General features: G+C 43.4%; 1 protein-coding gene across 1 annotated transcript in view; it reads right to left on the bottom strand.

The window, feature by feature from the left end:
- Positions 1–1,899: 1,899 nt before the first annotated feature.
- The window catches only part of cacna1g (calcium channel, voltage-dependent, T type, alpha 1G subunit), a 236,029-nt gene continuing 215,144 nt past the window's right edge, over positions 1,900–22,784 (bottom strand). Inside the window, exons 30-40 of the mRNA XM_070989948.1 lie at positions 22,629–22,738; positions 20,358–20,488; positions 17,780–17,850; positions 16,271–16,349; positions 15,778–15,899; positions 14,606–15,028; positions 12,843–12,995; positions 10,142–10,264; positions 7,459–7,648; positions 7,084–7,253; positions 1,900–3,694 (exon numbers count right to left, since the gene is read on the bottom strand). Of these exons, the coding sequence (XP_070846049.1) occupies positions 2,657–3,694; positions 7,084–7,253; positions 7,459–7,648; positions 10,142–10,264; positions 12,843–12,995; positions 14,606–15,028; positions 15,778–15,899; positions 16,271–16,349; positions 17,780–17,850; positions 20,358–20,488; positions 22,629–22,738 (2,610 nt within the window). The 3' untranslated portion in view covers positions 1,900–2,656. The remainder of the gene's footprint in view (positions 3,695–7,083; positions 7,254–7,458; positions 7,649–10,141; positions 10,265–12,842; positions 12,996–14,605; positions 15,029–15,777; positions 15,900–16,270; positions 16,350–17,779; positions 17,851–20,357; positions 20,489–22,628; positions 22,739–22,784) is intronic.

Here is a 22,784-nt window from a genome sequence, read left to right as displayed (position 1 = left end):
TCACAACAGCGGTGCTGTAATGTACGGAGCTGAGGCCCAGAGTGCAACGGGTGTTACATCATTCTAACTGCCGTGCCAACATGCAATTATGCATCTGTGAATGAGATCGTTGAAATGAAAACATAAAATGTTATAAAGAACCTTTGCTATTCCTGTGCCAAATGAGGAGCACAGATCAGATATACTGTACAGCTAAAGCTCTTCCACTTGTCGCTGCTACCAAGTCACTGAGGACAACTGAACAAATGGTGCAGATATTTTACAATGTGTCCCGTGTGCAGCGTTCATTAATCTCCACTAACTGAACCTGAGGGAATACAACAGATTTGGGGAAGGCGGTCTCTTTGTCAGCCTGACATGATGGCAGCAGAGATGGATTTTGCTGTAAGCTGTGGCTGCTTGTTTTTTGTGAACTTCTTCAGTTTTATTTTTAGAAAGTCAAACGACTGTTAGACAAAGTCTAGAAATGTGGAGTTAGAGATTGAAGACTGGGGACTGTTTTCTGCAGTGTTTCCACAGGAAGTGAAGGTAGTGACAGTGCTGTGAACCCTCTATCACTGTTCAAGGATGGCATTTCTCAGTTAAGCCAGGCTTTTGTTTGATGCAAGGGCTTCACAGGGTCCTATTGAAGATACTAACACATAGCTTCTGATTAATAGTTCAGCGTTGGACTTCACTGTCTGATCCTGCAACCCCACAACACGAGACAGATGTATCATACCTGATCCAGTATCAGAATCAATTCCATGCACTTCTTCCTTCCTGCATTACCCACAATGCAACTCGACCATCAACAGCTGGATTGGAGATTCCGGTGTGTTAAGCTAGGAGCAGCGAATGTAGCATGGAGCCTCAAGCAGAGCTGATCGGAGGAGGCGACAGAGGCCTGGTCAGAGTACTTTTCCTTTTCTAACTTGTAGTCTTCGACCCCAACCGACGAGGACTCAAGGGACATCACATGAGGACACCATCAGATCTTGCACAGCTCCCTCTGGAGCCATGGAAAGCTTTGTACAGTTTATTTCTCATGGTGCTCTTCAATACCTGTAAAGAGTCTTTGATGTGTAAAATCGGTGGAGTTCACCTTTAATTATATTTCCCCTTTTTAACTGTTTCACTTGAGTTTGTGATGCAGAGTGACGATAGGCTATGAACATACTTATAAGTGGAGTTAGGTGGAGGTAACTTCTATTTCACCGTGTCTCATACTGAACAGTATCTGCGGTGGAGAGCAGAAGCGGTGGCTCTGAGAAGATAACTGAGGTGTTCTTCAACTTTTCACTATCAACCCTGTGGAGTCTGACACTCTGACATCACTCTGAGGACAAAGCACCAGTAGCCCAGGCTAACCAATCACAGTTTGTGTTTCTTTGCAGGGTCTCCGTAGGCCCAACTCTGGTGTAGCTTCAAAACTCACACACGGCTGTAATAGCTATGCTGTAACCCATTAATGCAGACATATAAAGACAGCTTTGACCTCAGTTAAACTATGCTGCTTATGTAGCTGTGCTGCATCATTGTATTCATAATAAATCATTCTAAATTTGTAGAGTGAAAAGCAACATTTTACTTACCTTCAATGTCAGTGGAAAGATCGGCTGTGTCACATGAGGTCAGATTTATTATGCGTGTGTGTTTGTGTGACCTGATAGTCTGCAGTGTCTGCAGTGACAGTCTGTTCTTCACTCAGAGATTGAATGTGAGGAATGAACATCAATCTCTGTTACCCACAGGGACATAACTCTGCAAACACACTCACCTGAACTGAAACTTTCGATTATCACATTCAAAAAAGATGTCAAACTTAAAACAATTACAGTCTGCCTTCACATCCCTCATACAGACTTCAAGTGCAGCCTCCTGTTTCCTCCAACAATCAAACCACCACGGTCTAATGTGTGTGCTTAAAAATCCAAGCTCAGTTTAATGACTTGTTTTTTTTATATATATATTTATATATTATTCCTACAAATACATGGTTTTCAGCACTTTGAAAAACGTTCACTTTCCTCAGTAAACCAAGAAAGCTAGAAATATCCTACAGTGAAAAAAAGAGACAAAGACAAACCATTTTGACAAAAAAAAGAAAAGATCACAAAAAGACATGAAAATAACAATGAAATTAAAAAAACGACATCCTGTACAAACACTATGGCCCAATAATTTAAGAAAATAGTGTCTCTAAAACGTTCATATTGCTTTGTACCTCCACTGACTGGGCAAAGCCCACCCTGTGTGACACCAGGCAGTTCAGACAGCAACCACAGAGGGCGCCAGATCCCAGGTGCTGATGTCACTCCAGAAGTTATGGGGTCAAGCTGCAGCCAGTGGCATGCAGGCATAGCAGAGGAGAACCAGTCATGTTTGTGTTGACGTTCCATGTGTTCTCTTCTTCTCTGGTTTGTTTTGGCAGTAACAATACAAAGACAAGGGATGGTCACACTACTACAGTACTGCACTCCTTATGAAACCAAGGATGTTTTTACTGTTTGTTGTAGTTTTACCATTATTACTCTCTACAGCATTATTACTAGAACTATCACCATCACAGATACACAAAGTGCATCGTGTGTTTGTGTGTGTGGAGGGTTCATCCGGCTGTGTGTGTGTGTGTGTGTGTGTGTGTGTGTGTGTGTGTGTGTTGGAGTATCAGTGTTCAGTGCTCAGAGCTTGTCTTCTCAAAGGAGAAACTGGGAAGAGTCAGTAGCTTGGGGTTGGTGTTGGGGTTTGGTGAGCCTCCGTCCTGTCCTGAACCCTCTCCAACTCCCAGGTCAAAGGAGTCCTTGGAGTCACTGGAGGGCGCTCTCCTCCTCAGGCAGGTGTCCCGGCTGGGCAGAGGAGGGGGCATCCCCATTCCCCCAAGCCCCATACTCCCGAGTCCACCCAGGCCCGTGTAGAGGCCAGACTGAGGCTCCACTTCATCAGGGGGGTCCACAGAGATGCAGGGCGGGCTCATCTTCTTCTTGCGTCTGGGTGAGGGCAGCGAGGTCTGAGTGGAGGTCTGGCTGTGGATCTGCAGGCTGTCGGCTCGTGACACGAAGCCAGAGGAGGTGGATGTGGTGCTGCGCTGGGGGCTGGACTCCACCGAGGAGCATAACTCTACAGAGTGGCGTCGTGGGTCATCCAACCAGGAGTAAGGGCGGGGGCGCGGCAGGAGGGCGCTGCGGCCCTGCACGTCAGCGCTGTGGAACCTCTTCAGCTGCCTCAAACATGGACTACGGCTTTCCTGGCAGCCTGCGTAGCTGCTGTAACCCTCATTACCGCCATCGCCACTGTCCTCTGTCATGATGTCGTCACTGCCAGCCAACACTGCGTGGGTAATGAGGGACACTTCCTGATCCACCGAAGCTTCCTCATGTTGCTGCAGCCTGGCTGGTAAGGATGGAGGAGGTGAGGAGGAGGAGGACGAGGAGGAGGATGAAGGGGAGGAGGAGGTGGAGAAGTGCTGGTCATGAAGCTGGGTGTGCACGCTGCTGGGGTGCGAGGGTTTAGGGGAGGCACCTGGTGTGGCGGGGACCAGGCAGAGAGCAGGCTGCTGATGATAATGGGAGCACGGTGAGGGAGAGGTGGAGGGTGAGGAGGTGGAGGTGGAGGGGGATGGAGGGAGGCTCAGAGAGGCCACATTCACAAGTCCTTCATTGCTCTCCCCTCCATCTGAACACAGGGCCTCCTGGGAGTCAGTAGACACTGCAACCTGGAAGACGGGGCATGGAGGGGAAAGGAGGGGGGGGGGGGATGAAATATTTAGGAGAGAGGGGTGAAGAGACGCAGGTAAATATGCCATGAGATGGAGGAGAGCGGGGGTATGGGGTACCAGGGAGGATGAGAGGGAGAGACTAGTTAGTGTGAGATGATGAGGATGAGAGGTGGCAGTCTGGGTCAAAGTTCACAGTCTGGCCAGCATATTCCCAGAGTCCTCTCTGTGCTTGTCACTGTAGGCAGCGTGGGGTTAAACTGGAATTGCAACATTCTTCCATGAATTATAACATGGAAGCCCAGAGGTTACACCACTGCATTACTCAACGGCTGCTTTCCATATTAAGATTTGTCAAGAGTAAGTTGAGTAAACAACTTTTGACATTATTGGATGTGTTCTTTGGTTTTGTTTTATTAATTTCCTGTGGCTGTCCAGGCAGAGCCATCACTTCTTATTCACATACGATAGAATAGTTGTTAAAGCCCCCTCCACTCAGAAATGTATTATTGTTGTCACATGACTTGTTGTTTGAGCTTCGCTGTGCAGAATGATGCATGTACAGAGGTTGACGCTAGAAGGTTGTTTGCATGTTCATCTGCTGAAGGTGGACAGTTTTTAAAGTTTAACACGTGTACCAGCAGGACTTTGTGACATCACAACCTGCTAGGGAGCCAATTCTGTTCCAATATGCAACTTACACCAATGTGATGTGGAAACTTAAAGCCACCAGAAAAAAACACTGAGAACGCACCTCTCAGCGAATTGGAGACATCTTGTATGCAGCACTTAATATTTGCATATTTGTAGATTCTGAGGTGGAAGTGATTTCAATACATTATATATATATATATATATATATATATATATATATATATATATATATATATATATATATATTTTTTTTTTTTTTAATAAAAAACAAATATCCCCAAAACAACTATTTAATTGAACTTCTTTTCCAAACCATTATTGAGTATTTTTATGTCTGAAAACATGCCTGGAGGGGTTGTTTAAAGGGACTCAATGACTAAAATTAATTACTTGGACTCAAAAGCTCCTGAAGGATTGTTCTGGACAATTTTCCTCCCATTTTTTCGTACATAAGGATTATAAATGTGACCAAAAATGACTTCACCTTGTTGCTCTAAATTACAGAGCTCCTCTTTACCGTTTTCCTCATTTGACCCAGGAACGTGTGCGCTGCTGTTTTTAGTTGGACAGAAGGACTCAGCTGAGTGTGTGCTGGCTGACACAGTGAACTCTGAGCCAGACCGCCTGACCCTTTAACCTTTGACCATTCACACAAAACCCCGTGAACCGTCAGGCGCACAGTTCTCAGTTAAATTTAAAACCAAATTTTGATCAGCGTTTCCATGCCAACATCCTTACTTCCGAACAAAACCATCTACAGGTTGTGAGGCCAATAGTCAGAGGGTAAATAAAATGTAGCAACTGTAGGAGAGGAAGGGTTAGTAGCACAATGGATGCTAAAACTCATAAATGTCCTCATGAGCTCATGACTTGTTCCTCACGGACCACACACCGGAGACAGGAAATGAATAGTATTTGAATACAATTGTGTCGAATCAGATCAATTAAATTATGTTGAATGTATAGAGACGAGGAAACAAGGCATGCATGAGTTTCAGGGCACAGTGCTTTGAAAGAGAAATGTTATGAATAATGGCATGAGCCCGAACGATGTGACCACAGAGACACCTAGTGGTCAAACATATCACAACCAGACCAGGGCAGTCACCAGCCAAGGCAATACAACACCAAGTCACTAACAATATTACAAATGAACACCCTGTCAGACTTTTTGAAGCAAAACTGGGTTAAGTGCAGTTTCTACTATGCTCTGTTAACAACTATGTATGTCTCAAGCTTGAAGCTAGTCAATAGAAAATTCACAAGTGCTCTATCACTGTGTGGTATTGTTTGTACAAAATGGCCAAATGCATATGGACAGCACTTGCTGTTCTGCAGCAATACCCTGAGTTGTATAGTTTGAAGTGTAGTAAGTGCACTGCATTTTGGGTAAATTTCTCAGCCAAATAACATCTTTGTCTGGCTTTGTCTTCTATGACTCAGCTACCGGATAATCCACAGATGCAATGTTACACCTAGCTCCTGCCGCTCGGATAGAATATAGAAGAATTAAGGTTTCCTCCAGGCTCCAGGTTGATGATTAGCTGTAGACCAAAATCTAAGGACAGAGGGAAAGGAGGGAAGCCTGTGTGTGCGTGTGTGTTAGTCTGTCTGCGAGGAAGATGAGCATGGAGTCCAGTGTTTCTGAAAGGCCCAGTGGTGGCTAAAGTCTGCTGTTGGTCAGCGTTTCAGAAACAGGAGTATCTGTGTTTGAGCAGTAGCTCAGGGTCGGGCGGCTTTTGGGCCCAGCTGAGCTGAGACCAGAGAGTAACAGATACAGTATGGTGACAGGACAGGAATACCAGGAAGAAGGGGAGAAAGAAGGAGGAAGAAAAGTGAAATTGTTTAGAACATGCAATAATGAAAATGGAACGCTCTAAACCAATTTTCCTGTGCGACAGGCTCTTAGGGCCACAGTCTAGGTGGAAAAAAAGAACAAACCTGCAATGTGTTTTTTTTTTTTGGAAAATTTAACTTCATGAGAAACAAGTAATACGGTATGAGAATAAAGTCTAAGCTGCATGAGAAATAAGTCACTTTATTATAAGAATAAAGTTATCACTTCATGAGCCATAAGAGGTAGACAGAAGGTTTGCTTTTCTAACCATAATGTCATATGATATGACAATAACTGATTCTCATAAAGCTCACTAATCACTGTGTGTCTTTGGAAGTATGTCCTGAAAACAATCGGCATTAACCGATGAGACAATCAAGGACTTTGATGTGTGCAGGAATGATTGTACTGCCTGGGACTGAGTGGGACTGGATTTTGAGCAGAAGAGTTGACCTCAGATCCTCACCTTTCATTTTATCACACACGTCTTAGGGTTCCATCTTTGGATGGAATTATTATTATTATTGTCTTATTCTTTAGTATTTAAACTTTTTTCCTCAAAAATGCTACATCTTTCCCATAATATGAAATATTACGAATTTTCTCTTCAAAAATCTAAGACGCAGCTGTAATTATAACCCAGAGGTCTACAGATTTTGATTTTCACCAAACACTCCAGCAGCTCTTTTAAAGATCAGCTTCTTATCTCCACTTGAAAGTGTTTTAATAAGTAAAATCAGCCTCTGTGGAGTTTGGTATGAATAAAAACGTCCAGATCAAAGGGCCTAAATAGCACATGGTTGAGAACCACAGACATGAAGCACAGCAGGCATCCCACACAGAACAGATACAGACAGACAGGAGAAGACCATCATCAGAAACAGTGTGATTTAGTCACCTGTCTGCGCAGTGTGCGGCTGAGTGTGTGTGTGCGTCTGGGAGGGGGTAGTCGTGGTATACTCTCCGAGTCTGAGTGGCTGTGGGGGCTGATGGGTCTGAAGAGGTCTGTGGGAACCGTCAGCTGCTGGGAAAACTCCTCCGGTTGTGAGCGCACTGAGCCACTGGAGCCTGCACGCAAACAAGAACAGCTCTGAATATGACGGGGAAATAACAACAGCTGGTGTGATGATCCTCAGAGAAAATGACCCGCATCTTCCTCCAGCCAACCCGCATTATGTTAAAAATGAAGGCCTCCAGGTTCTGACCGATCATAATGAGGAGTAACAAATCCTGGATCCGTGACATTTATTTGAAATGAAATGCTGTATCACACCTGATTGGGCCCTGTGGGTGCCCAGTATGTGCTGGGGCCCCTGCGTCTGTGCTGGAGCCGTGTGGCTGAGGGGCTGCAGGGGGAGGAACATGTAGCTGTCGTTGGGCAGGGAGTGTGTGCGTCCCACCGCAGGCTTCCTGACGCTCAGCAGGTTGTCTTCCAGTGGCTCCCCAGGATCGAGCTGCTCTGGCTGGCGGGAGAGAGGAGAGTCAGGGTCCGTCTGGGGCTGGAAGGGTCGGGGCTTTTACTCAAGCACTTTCACACTCTGACACATTCACAGCTGACGTCTTTCTAAGACACAATGTGAACAAAGAGGCAGTGGTCGCCAGCAAACACAGAAAACAGACAGGATCTTTGCATGTTGGAGTTGACTGGCACAGAGCTGCCACAGATCACAGAAACAAGACCGTGCTAGGCTGAAATTTACAAGCACTTTCCTTTTTTTTTTCTTTAAGCGTACGACACAGTGCGCCCTGTGCCTGCCTTCACCTACGCAGTCATGTATCTTAACATAAGCCTGCTCCGTGATTGTGTGTCAGCTGGGGCAGTGTCCTGCAGCCTGACCCATTACAGAACCAGTTCACACTCATCACAGAGCTACTGGAGCTCCAGCACAATTTACACCCCAGTAGCAAACACACGGCAACGCAGGTAGGAGTAAAAACCACTACAACGACAGAGGACAGAGGACAGTACAGACACAGAAGAAGACTGATAGGAAAGGGAGTATGAGAAAAGACGTGGACCCACATGTAAAGCACACAGGAAAAAGACAGAAAACTGAGGAAAAGAAGAAGGACAGAGAAAGAGATAGAGGATAGGAAGAGAGGAGAGGGAAAAATAAGAGTTAAGAGTAGAGGTGAAGGAGAAAAAACTGCAAACTGGCAGGTGAGGAGGTGGACTACTCTACTGGACTGGACTGGAGAGTAACACACATTAGGCTGGAAAGGTGGAATGAGGAAGAGAAGAGAAAGTTGGGGGCACATGGTTAAATTCACCAGGGTCTTTCAAGGCCTCTTGCGCTCCTCTACCTCCTCACTCCCCTCCTTTTCTTTGCATTGGTCCCAGCACAATCCAGCTATCAGTGATTTCATGTCAAATGATGCTCGGGTTCTCTGTTTCGGAGACTGAAGGTTCATCGATCTCACTGCATGTGCAGCATGGGCCAAGGTTACAGTGACCCTCTCTGGAAAAGCAATGTGATAATGAGCCAAACTGGTTGCTAATTACATCCTGACAGCCAGATGACAATCAATTCATTTTCAATTTAGAGGGAAGGTGTCCTTTCCCTCAATGCCAGAGTCCTCTAGGACATGACATCATCGAGGAATGCATAGCTTCATTTCGCTGAGGATGCATAGAAGCCTCAATGCATGACAATGAGCCATGGTATAAGAACATGATGGACGCAGTGCTGACAAAGAACCCTATGGGCATACACCAAGACCACTTAGCGCAGCTGGCTTGATTTGTTTTCCACGGGGGGAAAATTAAATGTCGCCATGCACTGATTTAGAACACTGGTTAGACTGTTGACTCTCAGTTATGATCTGATACTTGATTTCAACTCACACGTGCCAGCCAATCAGACATGTGTTTAGCATGTATACATGTATTCATGAAAAAATATACTGGGGAACACTTTATTTTATGGGTCTGTAATTTCTTAGTAATTTCCTCAGAAGTTTCCTGGAAAGAATTATATGACTTGGCACTAATTATAGAGAAAAGAGAGAGAAAGTTATAGAATATGGTCAGTTGTGTTTGGTTTATAGGCAGGAAAAGGCTCCATTTAATCTCAAATAAATATTCTTTAAGTACTCTTTAATTATAAGATCATTTATTCTCCATATACAGTATGATAAATTGCTTGCTTTGAGGAAGAATTTTCCATGTTCAGCTGACCTGCTGTACACTGACAGACTGACTCCCAATATTTTACTAGCGGTTAAATGGAAATTTTTAACTGGGAGTGCCTCAGTTGAACAGTGTCTCCACTCTCTCTATAAGTAATGACAAATTACACAGTTGCTTCCAGGAACCTTCCTGTGAACTTACAGTCACACATAAGAAATTACAGGAAACTATTGGACCTGTATGATAAAGTGTTTGTATATTTTCTGTCACGGTGATATTAAATAATTTATCATATGTGACCTAATCAGCTGTTCAAAATAGTGAATTAGCAAATCTGTGACTTTGATGCCCCCCAGTGGTAGTATGGCAGACACACTGTGTTAGCTAATTTTTCTAACTGACATGTAAGGCTCTTTTTTAAAGAGCCATGCTCCACTCTGTTCAGCTAATTGCTAACTCTGTCTCTTTTTTCCTGAAAACAGCTGCTGACCTCAGCCAAAAACAACTATGACTCATTGGAAAGAGCTCCAGCTTTCATGTACTGTACCAGAAGTCATGTGATCCATTATTAATATATATAAAAAAAATGATTATAGTTGTTTTAAATGTTTTTAGATGTGCTGGGACTACAGGTGCCAATTATTATTTTTTGGTTAATTTAGCATCCAGTTGATTTCCCTCAATCTAAGACTGTTACACCTGAGTGTGTGTGACAGTAGCTGGAGGACAAGAAGCTTTGGAAGTGCCCTAGGAGAAGAAACACTACAAGATACTGCAGAGGGGAAGAGGAGGACGAGGGATGGAGAAAGAGAGAAACTGTCAGTACATTGCATTCCAGAGTGGTTAGAAAGAGGGGGTTAAAATCATCGGGGGCCGAGTCGTCTGTCAGAGCTAGGGACCAGGATTTCTCAGAGGCCAGAGACAGAGCTTCCATCTCCGCTAGAGGGATCTAGGCAGGAAGAGACAACGGCTCGTGAGCAGAGAAATCAAACGCACACTCCGCGCAACACACAGAAATAAGGATGTTAGACACAGAAAAGACCTGTAGCTAACAGGAAAATACATGTTTGAAACAATACACATAAAACTGAAAGCGCTGTATGCAGCAGAGCAAACCGCAACGACAGAAGACAAAGCAACATTTAGAGGCTGGAAACCCACATGACAACTTCTTTTTCTCACATTTAGACTTCAAACCATTGTCAGAAAATGTCCTCACTTTCCACAAATGTGGCTCTCACAAAGATAGATGAACAAGGACACACACACACACACACACACACGCGCGCACGCACGCACATACTTAAACATACAGCCTGATGATTCTGAAAAACAGACAAACTGTTAGACGCGATGCAAATGAGACAGCCACACTCCTCACAGAGAGAAACAAGCAGACAGGGACGGGTCACATTTCTATCATATGTGTTGTAATGGCGGAGGCTTAATGGTGGCACCTCTAAGTGCCCACACAGCTAAAATCACTGAATCCAAGATGCTAGCTTTGAGTTAAGTCACATTGCTGAACTCTGAATCCTCAAGCTCTGCCGAGTTTTCAGTCTCGCAGTGTTCAAAAGCCTTGAGCATCGCTGGCTTCTGTGCTTTTGGCCTCGTAGCTGCTTAACAGGGGAAATGCTTTCTGACAGGCAAATGGGCCATCCGAGCAGGGAGGGACAGGGGCCGAAACTCAATGGAAAAAGCATTTCTGCTAACATATCAGGAGCAGAGGGGTGGCCTATGGCGTCTAATAATGACATCTCAAACCCATTTGAAGCTTTTAGAAGATGTGGTTTTGCGATGCTAATGTATTTGGTTGAAATTTGCCTTCAAATGAGGCAAAGAGGCACCGGGATGCATTATTCAGTGACTCAGTGATCCATAGCTGATTGATTGAGCCATTACTCCACGGTCTTGTGCGTAAGAGTGTGACTCCTTGCTCCAGGAGATGCCTTTGTTGGGTTATCACTTTGCTGGGACTGTTTAGTGGGGACTCACATGAACAAGAAACACACACATGCCACACATACATGCAGACACAAAGTTGTGTGGGGGAGACAGAGCAAACTCTAAACTATGTCAGCGAGGCTGCTGAACCAGACCAAAAACCTGCCAAGCATGAATGAGTATAAGTGAGTGGAGACGAGAGCAGGGGGATGAGATCATGGCCGAGGCGGGATATGACGCACTGCACTGTGGTGGGCAACGGGGCCGGTTAGAAAGGGAAAAATATTCAATGTGGAGGAATGCCAGTACAAAAATGGTAATGGCCGTAGGGCTGCACGGCATGTACAAAGCATCACATTAGCATGCCTGTTCATGAAACTTATGAAGCTTTTATGGACAGTTTGTGCTAAGCCCTGCACAACTAACTTTCACCACGTAGGCCAGGGATTCTGTACTCTACAACGCGATCCATCTTTAAGTAATTCAGACTGGTGTTGAGTCATAAAATTTCATTTTTATTAAAGCAAGTGGTAAATTCTGCCAATAGTGAGATAATTTCACCTGTTTTTAATCACAATCTATTGTTTCGAGAATCAACCGAACTCATCTCTATACTTATGGAGTAGTCTTCTTTCTTTAAAGGGTCAGTTCATCCAAATAAAAAAACATTTTTCTTTCTTAGCTCTCGTACAGTGCCTCCAACTTTTTTTTGCTTGGCCACTTGGACAAAGTCAAATCTGCTTGAGAAGAAAGTTAGACGAAGCTGATTCAATAAATATCATTTTGAATGGCAGAAATTTGTTTTGCCTTGTTTCATTGTGTGGTTCCTTGACCTCTTAGATTCATCTAGTTAATGCTTGTGGAGTCTCAGTACCCAAGTTCAGGTTTTTAATATTTGATTTGATGTCTGGATCTACAAAATCTACAATCTGAGATGTAACATGTTTAAGTGAGAAATGTTATTGTCAACGTGGTCCTATGATGCTAACAGACAGATAGAAAATATATATGGTAAAAATAATCTAAATCTAATGATGGTAGAATATTGTCCCAGTGAGGTCTGTGGACTGTCCTGAGTGACTGGGACTTTGTTTGATTGTTGCTGTTAGTGGTTTATTTTTAACATGTCATTATTAAATGCTGGGAGCACAACAACCACAAACAAAACGCCATTCACCTTTACTGCACTGGAGTTGGAGGCATAAATCTCAAAGAAACCTGGGCTAAAGTATCTGCATAACCCGGACACCAGGGAATGGGATTCTTCTGTCTTTTCTTTCTCTTTCTTTTTCTTTCTTTTTTTTTTTTTTTTTGTATTTTGGGGGAGCTGATCCTTTTAAGGCTTTATTGCTTGCTTCAAGAAAGCCCTTGTGTGAAACTGCATTGAATTTTACCGTGAAGGGAAACAGGACTGTATCTTTTACCTTTCTGGTCTTTGTTTTTGATAATCAAAAATTACAGCAGCAACTATTGCTTTGCATAATTTCCTCATGACTACTTGTGCAGCCCTACACGTTGGAGAGAAATAAGACCCACTGGACATGAGATGGAGGAAGTGAGTCATCATTCTGGTGATTATTGACCTTCTTGTCGGCGCTGTGCTTGCTGGGCTTGGGGGGCAGGGCGTAGTAGTGGCAGATAGAGCCAGACAGGTTGTCCATCAAACTCAACTCTCCCTCCATTGAACCCTGGATGACCAGGGAGACCGAGTCAAACTGCGCTCTCCGCTGGACAAACTAATATAATGCAGAGAGAAAAGACAGAACAGAAAGAGAGACAGAGAGAAAGAAAAGGGGCAGAAGTGTTGGAAAAAAGACAAGGACAGAGAGAAAAGGAAAGACAGAAGTCAAGACAGAGACACATGAACAAATGTGGAAAGACAGAATGGATCAAAAAGAAAGAAAGGGAAGGAAAAAGACAGTCGATCAGGCAGAAACAAACAGATATACAAACAGAAAAAAGACAAAACACATCTAAGCAGGAGAACTACATTTGAATCAGACTTAGGCTTAGTTTGTATCCAGATGTGTGTGTGTGTTCTCCTAAATAACTTATAAAGACTTTCCTGCACGGCACAGCAACTGAATACCCACAACCTCCTCCTAACCAACACCCAGCACAAGCTCTCTTATGTTGCCATTCAATTCCACAAGGGGGCACTACAACACTGCAGTAGAGCAGGTCTCCCAAAGGGCTGGAGAAGAGACTGCAGCTTAACCACACATGTCTTGGAAGAGCGGCAGAGGAAGATAGATAACATCTTGGAGGGGAAACATAACGATAGTGAGACCTCTATTTCCTATCCCCCAAAAAAGTTTCCCGCTGTCTGGAAATAGCTGTTGAAGTGAACAACAAGGCCCCGTGGTCCAGCTTTCCCATGGCACTGTGACCTATCTATGACTGGCATGTCCTCTACTGGGACCAGCTACACACACACACACATACACACACAGTCCCAAATGCACACAAACTGTAAACCATCGTGATGTGGGTCAGTCTGGATTATTATAAATCTGAATATTCAGAAGATTTTCTGGATACATTATTAACTTGACATAAACCATAACAATGCAGTCACTTTCAAACATGTATGAAGTGTAAAGACAATATGTCAATATTGAAAAAAAACCAACTATGTTCCTGATTTTAAACACATCACACATAAATATATCGCACATAAATATATCCACTTACATTTTGAAATGATGCCAGAATGTGAAGTGAATATGTCCCAATATGGTCATATGCACTACACTTTGTCTACGTATGGACTACAGTTAGTGCATTAAGACAGTGAGGGGACATTCCTCCCAAGGAATCCATTATTTCAGAGACATTCCAGCATGCTCAGCGTCCCTCAGCACGGCCCAGAGAATTAACTAATGGTTTGGACTGGAGTCAGAGCTAATCACCAGAGACATGGGGGGTCACCTGACTGGCTGCATGGCCTGGCCCTGAGCAGGAAGTGACCTCAGAGCATCTGTGATCCGTCATCTGTATGCTGCGTGGACCACTGAGAACTGAACTATCTTAATTCCTACTCTTAATTGTGTGCAATAATATGAATCTTATCAATACATGCACAGAGACGACGGTGTGATACAGCTATACAGTCACCCAGGCATTGTAATAAAACAAGCTGCTACTGGGATCTAAAAAGGAAATGTTTTTATTATTCTGATTGTTCTCTGTCCTTTTAAGTAAAATCTATAGTTTCTATTATTAAGCACACACACATAGCCAGAGTTATGTTTTTTGAGAATATGTAAACATGGCCGACAAGGGACCCATGGTGAAAGAATGCCTTCAAAATTCACAACAACAAAATCCACGAAAGATTAATCACCTCCAGAGGGGGCTCAAGGCATGAAGCGGGGTCTGCTGTGATGTTTACAGGGTCTCTGGTTATATCAGCAGTGGGTGAGTCCATTGGACCGTCCCTTTCCTGCTCCCTGTCCCCTCCTCCGGTGGACCTCCAGGGGGAACCCCCAGAGCTCGATCTGTCCATGCCCGGTGCCAGTGGGTTGAGCTGGGGTGACCTCGTTGCCATTTCTTCCGCCTGGAGCCTGTTCTCCAACTCCAACTCTGCCTCTAGCTCTGCCTCCTCCTTGGCTTCCTTGTTGCTCTCCTCGAGGTGCTTCATCAGGACAGCAATGACAACGTTGACCAGGACAAACTGAGCAGTCAAAACGAAGGAGACGAAGTAGATGGGAGAGACCACAGTGTTGTAGCAGGTGCTGGTGTCATGAGCGCAGTCCCTTAATGTGTCCTGGAAGCATGACAACATGGCATGAGTGTGTTAGCTAAAGCTTTACCAACTAACAGCCAAACAGAACATTGACATTCTGATTTAGCGAGTACAGCATCACAGAGCTGCTAGCATGGCTGATATCCATGCATGGATAACAGCAGCTACGCTATGGTTAAAGCTAGGGAAAGATCATGATCATGGTACAAAAAGCCTTAAAAATGGGACATGGAGTCAGGTCTCTGGTGTGAAAGTTAGATGCACTACTTTGCTCATCCATCACCACGACCTCCACACTCTTACTTTCTGCCTCATTACATAAAGGGCACACCACTACTACTGGCACTGAACGTTGGCATTGGACTTAAGTGTGTTGCATAATTGTCCAATATAAATGTGATTTGTAGGGTTACTTGCCTGAAATAGAACAAAGGAGCAGGACAAACAACCATATAAAAGTGTTTGGAAATTACATTCCTTTAAAGTAACTGACAACTTTCTAAGTGAATTGTCTTCAAGCTAAAATCTGAACAAATCTAGCAGTAAAACAGTACAGCAAAGACTAATATTTACTAGCAGCTGTTACTTTGCCCTGGTTGAATAATGGGCCCATCAAAACTGGGTAGGCTGTCCCTATAGATGACATACCAACAAACCCCTAGATCTGCCTCTGGTCTTCCTGCTGAGGGTACATGCATACACATAAAATGAACATTCATTATGTGTATGCGTATGTGTCGTCAGGATCCAAACTGCAGCCTAAGTCTCACCTTCATTATGCCATTCCAGTTGTCTCCAGTGGAAACTCTGAAGAGCAGAAGAAATGCCATCCCAAAGTTTCTGAATGTAGCATAGCGCCCCAGACCTTCACATGGGTGGAGCTCATCACAAACTGGGGAGACAAGAAGGTGTAGGGAGGGGATAAAAAAGGAGAGGAATGGTCAGACAGTAAGAGAGAGACACGAAGAAGAGAGAGAGAGATTTAGACATTCATGGCTTTTCAATTGTCACAACATCAGGATTTACAATGAAATTACTCGTACTCGAAAACTACTGGCTTCAAATACACAGCAATTAGAGAAATCAATAAGGTCTTTTGTCAAAGGTTTTTAGAATGCAATTAACATCAGACTGATTGAACCCACAGAGGGCAGAATGAAATACTGTTTGCATGCCTGTGCGTGGACTGAGTGTTATGTATGCGTGTGAATCTTTGCATGTGCATTGTCGAGTTGCCTGTACGCATGCTACATGTGTCCTTACTCAAGTCACCAAACAGCTCCACTCCCAGTGCTGCAAAGATAAAGAAGAGGAGCATGAAGAGAAGACCCAGATTCCCCACCTGCAGAGAGACAACGGGAAAAGAGAGGGATTAGACAGAGGAGAGAAATCCCTGGCAAAATAAACCAATAGCAAGGGACAACAAACAGCTCCTTCCAGTGAGAAAATAAATGCAGGGTTGTGATCAAGCAGCCAAACATATAAGCTGTGGCTACTGACTATTGACTAACTCCCTCCATAAACAGTAATTGTCCACTCATAGCTTAGTATCTAGAACTCAGCAGCCTGTCAAGCTTTTGATTTTTCTGTGTTGAAGCAGTAAGCATGAGCTGTAGTAAGACAGACTGTCAGGATGGGGGTTTCTTATTTTTACCCTTTCCAAAACCAGAAAAGCAAGAGGAGTTCATTTTTAATCAACTCTTTCTAAAATTACCAAGAATTTCAGTTGCTAAATCTGCCTCCATTGCCGACGTAAGCCGCATATGTGCCGTGCATGAATGCAGTGTCAGATGGACTGACACAAAGGAATAAAAGCAGTAAAATTGGCTAATAGTGCAGTAGAGAGTGAAAAAGATAATACAAACATAGAGGTAGATGGTAAATGGACTGCATTTATATAGCACTTTCCTCATCTAACGACTACTCAAAGTCAAAATTCACCCATACACACACACTCAAACACTGATGGCAGAGGCGGCCATGCAAGTTGCCAACCTGCTCACCAGGAGTGATACGGCTCTTTCCACCCAAAGTGCCCCACAATGATTCTACGCTCACCCATTCACACACATACACACTCGCCCACCAACTTGGAGTTCAGTAACTTGCCCAAGGACACTTCCACATACGAGCTGGAGGGGCCGCGGATCATATCACTGACCCTCTGATTAGTGGACGACCAGCTCTCCCTCCTGAGGCACAGCCGGCCCAGGTGGGTCGGTTTAGGTAATGAAAATCTTAAGAGTCTGCTAAGAGTTCTGCTAATCAGCATATGACACCTGCTTTCACCCCCTATTATCAGATTTATGAATTATGAGCACTTCTGATAAGCTCTAGGAGAAACCTGGAACAATACTCAATCTCTCTCTGAATGACAGGCAGAGGTATTATCAAAGGACTGTGTTCACATTATTCTCTCTCAATCCAAACACTGCAGAAGTTGCTCTAATTTACCAACTCCACCACCCTCAAATCCACCCACCATCATTCAAAGCAAAACCGCAAGCTATATTTTCTTCCCAATCTCTTCAGGGGGCTGGTTATGCAAATAAGGGTCTCTAGAGTTGGCAAAAAGCTCATGGGAAACAACAGCGCCCTGAAACAGAAGAATATGTACCAAAAAAGAAATGCCTCTGGGATGTAATTTTAGGGACAGCTTCGATGGGACGTGTTAGGAAGTGAAAGATCCACAGAGAAAAATACAAATGAGGAAGGAAAAGAGACTTCAGTGGCTTCAGTGGTTGATGTTATTTAACAGAGCTGACTGTGTACCTGAGGCAGGGCTTGCATAACGGTGTCCAGCAAAGCTCTCATCCCCACTGCCATCTTCAAGAGCTTCAATACTGTGGACACACACACATACACAGAGAGAAAATGAAAAAGCGTCTCACCAATATTAAGATTGTTCAGTCTTACATAACAGGGACAGGGACCTGTGCCATCATGCCTTCTGTGAAACTGAGAGGACGCAACTTTTTCCAGACTAATTCTGCTCTGCAGTCACAGATTCCCTTTTACCAAGCAACATTAAGCTTTCAGATAGACTGATTGAGGTCATATCCTCCTGATTGGGGTTGCAGCTTGATGAGGTCACTGGTATGGCAATGGCGTACCAATGCAGGTACACCAAGACTGATAAGTAATGCATAATAATGAATGGAATGGTAGAGATGTCTTTCTTAGCCTGCAGTGGCAACTCCCAGGAGTCTCCACTGGTTGTCAACTTCACAACGACAACTAAGTCACTGGCCTAGGCCAAGAAAAAGATAATTGTGATTTCTTTTTTGTAGGTTTAACAAATGAAAGACAAGTTAATTTTGAAACATTTACAGGTAATGGTAAATGGATTTTTTAACCTTTGGGTAGAGAAAGGTCAGTTGCTTCTCCCTGCTTCCAGATTGTGTGCTAAGCTTACTGGCTGTCGGTTTAAACCTTATTGCATGTGTCTTCTCATCTAACTCTTGGCTCAAAGCAAATAAGCACATTTCCCAATATGTCGGCCTATTCCCTTAAGCAAGTGCACTATTAGTGAGAAAATTCTGGATGCTTACAATATACAGCAGATGAAAATATTACTGATGAAGCTTTTGGTCCTTACATGATCCCGTATGTCTTCATACTGAAACAGTCCCATGGAAACTGTCTGGTTTGGGAACATGTTTTGCACAGGACATGATACATATTGCATTGCACATTCCACTAGAAAACAACTAAATCCAATGTTTTATGTGATGTTAAATATTTTCCATCATTATTGTTTGCCTAAAATATGTCATAGTTATTCTAGATTTATAAATACAAAATACTAATATTCCATCTGTAACTCAGACTGTAGACATACAGCATGAAAGGAAGCCCCTAACATGTATGTGTTCAATCAAATTATAGATCGCATCGCCACGTCTCTGTGGGAAGAAAATGAACGAGATGCACTAGTTTTAATTACATGATTAACTAAGTTTAGTTGTTTTAAAATCTTTTTTTTTTTTTTTTTTCTCAATATTCTGTTCTCTAGGAGCAATAGTGCCAAAGCAGAGCTTTTAAAAAATGTTTATTAGAGACTGGTGAGACAAGTGATGCCATGATGGAACTTAATGTTTCTCTAAAGACGAGAAGCTAGTCATTGTTTCTAGATGTGCTAATAAATAGCACGTAATGATATACATATTGTACTAATAACAATCCAGACCAGCGATAGGCAGCTGAAACACAATCAAAGTGTAAACAACAAAAACAAAGAAGATGGAACACTGGCAAGGATTATCAAATGTGATTATGATGGAGTCGGAGTGTTAATGTAATCAGCCAAATCACATCTACACAGTCTGAATATGAGATGTATGGTGATGCCAGATGGGAAGTGGAGCCACTTACTGTACCCACCCAATTCACAGTGCCAATCACACACACAACACACGTGCCTGGCCCTCTGTGTGACAGTAATCAATAATGACTTTCATGCTACTTCTTTTATTGCACATTCAGTAAGCAGAGAAAACAGATGAGCTTCCCTCGTGCCCGTCTTATCTTCTCCTCTCCTCACCTCTTCCTCCTGTTTCCTCCAGTCTTCTCTTATCTTTAATTACCTGGACAAGCAATCAGCCTGAAACACAACGGGCAGTTTAGCTTTTCCTCTTCCTCGTCTTCCCTCGTGCCAAATCCATCCCTACTTTTTAACTCGACCTTTCTGTTCCGCCCTTTCCCACCATTTATTCTCTCTCCAGATATACCGTATGCTCTCTGCGTCTCATCCACCAGCAAAGCTTCCCTCCATTCATTTATCTCTCAATATCCTCATTCACGTCATCTCAACTTTTCTCACTCATCACATCAATTGCTCCTCTTTCTAACTTCTTACCATCTTCTTCTAATCTATTTTCAGGTCATAAGGTATTCATCATCCCTGCCTCTTCCTTTTATTTCTCCTCTCATCCTCCTTTCCTCTCATTTATTCCCTCCATACAAGCCTCTGTCTCTCACAGTTTAATTCACTTACTGTCATAATGTGTGTTGGCTCTAGCCCACCCTCAGCTATCTTTCCTCACCTCTTTCCTTCCTCAGTCTTTGTCTCTATATTTCTCTCTCTCTCTGCTCCTTCTCAGTGCTGTTTTTGTCAGCTCACTGTGTTTCTCTGTGCCATCTGCTCGACTCACACCCAGCCCGGACCCTGCTGGGAGACCTGCCATGCAAAAATGACAGAGGGGAGTCCCAGGGACGTGGCTGTTTTACAAGGCATCTTAAAAGTACAGCACCGTGAAAGAGACCAGAGTGTGTGTCTGTGAGACAGCGTTTCGGGGAGGGGTTGGGATGGATGCATGGGCGGGCAGGATGTGGGGCAGGGGTTTCATACCTCGTGCGATCCTCAGCACTCTCATGATGCGGATGATGGTGGGGTTGATTGGCAGAGAAGCCTCCTCAATCTTCTCCAGAGTGATGCCCATGATGGACAGCAGCACGATGACCAGATCCAGCTGGTTCCACCTACACACACGCACACACACTCATCATTTCCTAGCACAGACTTAGATGGTTTCTGGTCACTGAAACCTCAAATGCGATTGGCTGCAAAAACTGATTTGAAGAAATTGGCAAAATTAGCCATTTCGGATAAGTCATTTCCTCTGGTATAGAGATGTCAAGTCAAATCAAAGGACCTGGATTTGATTACTTGGAATGTGATTACTTCAAACATGACAAATCAATTTTGACATCAAAACAAATAGCTTGTATCTTCACTGCCATAAAAGCACACAGAAACCCACAGTGTTGAGACACCAGAGCCCAATCGGTCCGTTCCCTTATGGCAGACAGCACCTGCCATTCACAGCCCCATTCACAAATTAAAGGACACAAACAGGTGAACACCTGTAATTTAGTTTGTGATATTATCGAAGTTGAAAGAGTTTAGAGGAGCTCATTACAGAAAGAGTTACCTTTGCCAAGAGTTAGTACATGAAAATCGATATCACAACCAGAAGCACTAAGCTTAGCTTAGCATAAGGACAGGAAGTCTGGCACTCTTCAAACAAAATCCACCTACCAGCTCAATATTTACCCCTTTACGTCCACTTGGTTTAAAGCCGCACAAGAATGAAAGTGCAGTTTTACGGGGGGTTATGTGCTAGACATATATATGCAAGTTGTGGTTTCAGAGGTGCTGGTATTTGGTAGCTACCTTCAGGAAGAGCGAGTGCAGCTGGGAGCAGTTTTTATGCTAAGCTAAGCATATTTTGACAGAGACATGAAAGCGGTATCGATCCTCTTATATAACTTTCAGAAAACATATGTTTCCTGAAGGTGAAACTGTTCCTTTAAATATGTCCAATGTAGTAAAGAAATGTTGCATTTTCTCATTAATGTTGTATGCACATGCAAGCTCATTCATAGCATCAAACAGAAACAGTGTATTAAATTATGCTATATTTTTACAACCTTTCAAGCATATGGGGGTGAGTATTCGCAACTCAAAACATAGATTATGTGTGAAGTATCACTGTAATCATCCAGATATACAACATAAAGCCAAAGCTCTACTCATATAGAATTAACTAATCACATTAACTTTGAATATGGGGTGGATCATGGGAGTGTACTGACTATTTCACTGTTATAAGACAGATTTTATTTCAGTATATCATAAAGATAGATAAGGTACACTCAGTTTGGGAATCTACTTTCTTTCCCAGATACTGTGACTTGACTGTGCTGGGACCAAATGTAATTTTCCAGCCCCTGTGCAATAAATGTGAACTGAACAAAATGTTTGGAGCAGAATGAGCATGTAAAAAGTGAGTGAAGACAATGGTGGGTGGTCGTACTTATCAGGTTTGTCAATTTCCATTGTTTCTTTTTCATGAGAAGGTTTCTCTCTCTCTCTGAGTTCACAAGTCCACTCTGAAGTTTATCCCTCACATCCCCGTTTAGATACTTAAAATGTGTGAATCAACAAAGAAAATCAATTAGAGAATCAGTTAGATTGTCACATGAGTCCTTGAGGTCTTGGCTAAGTGTTATGTTCATCTGCTTGTGTGTACCTGTGTGTGTGTGTGTGTGTAGTAATATCAAACTGGACCACTGCCAAATCCAAAAAGGTAATGGTCTGCTCTGGCAAAGAGAATGGACATGATGGAGTCCTTGGTGGTCAGCTCTGGTCCAGAAACATGATGCCTCCACTGAGGTGTGTATGTGTGTATGTATTCATGTGTACGTGATGTGTGCTAGTTTACATTTGTGTTATTGTGATTGTGTTTGTGCATTATTGTGCGGTTTTCGGTGGGACGCCAGGGATTTCAGAGCTATGAAATCATCTAAGGCAGCGTGTTTTATGAGTGTTTAACGAGGCCGTTTGTATTCATACAGGCCTCACTGAGAACCATCCACTGGAGCACCTTAGAAAAAGCTCATTTAAGCTCTCTGAACGCTGCCTCAGATTTTCCACATGACTCAGAGGTTAAGAAACGGTACCTTTAACCACCAATCTATTACAATATCACATCCACTAAAATGTCAAAACCCTAAACTGGGAGGTAAGTGTTTATTCGGGATTTCTGTCTGATCTGCGTCCAAGATGTTTGGGAAAGGTCATTACTGTGGCGAGCACAGCAGTTACTTAGATACTGACTTGTCCTTGAAGAAGCGCCGGAAGCCGAAGGCCACCAGCTTGAAGACAGACTCCAGAACAAAGATGAGGGTGAAGATGTAGTTACAGATCTTCAATGCCTCGGTCAACTCCTGAGGATGTCAGGGAGAGTCATGTTATAGATTAATGACCTGCACA

The sequence above is a fragment of the Chaetodon trifascialis genome, chromosome 21, assembly GCF_039877785.1.
Source record: "Chaetodon trifascialis isolate fChaTrf1 chromosome 21, fChaTrf1.hap1, whole genome shotgun sequence".
Lineage (NCBI taxonomy): Eukaryota > Metazoa > Chordata > Actinopteri > Chaetodontiformes > Chaetodontidae > Chaetodon > Chaetodon trifascialis.
This window is presented reverse-complemented; position numbering and strand designations above follow the sequence as displayed.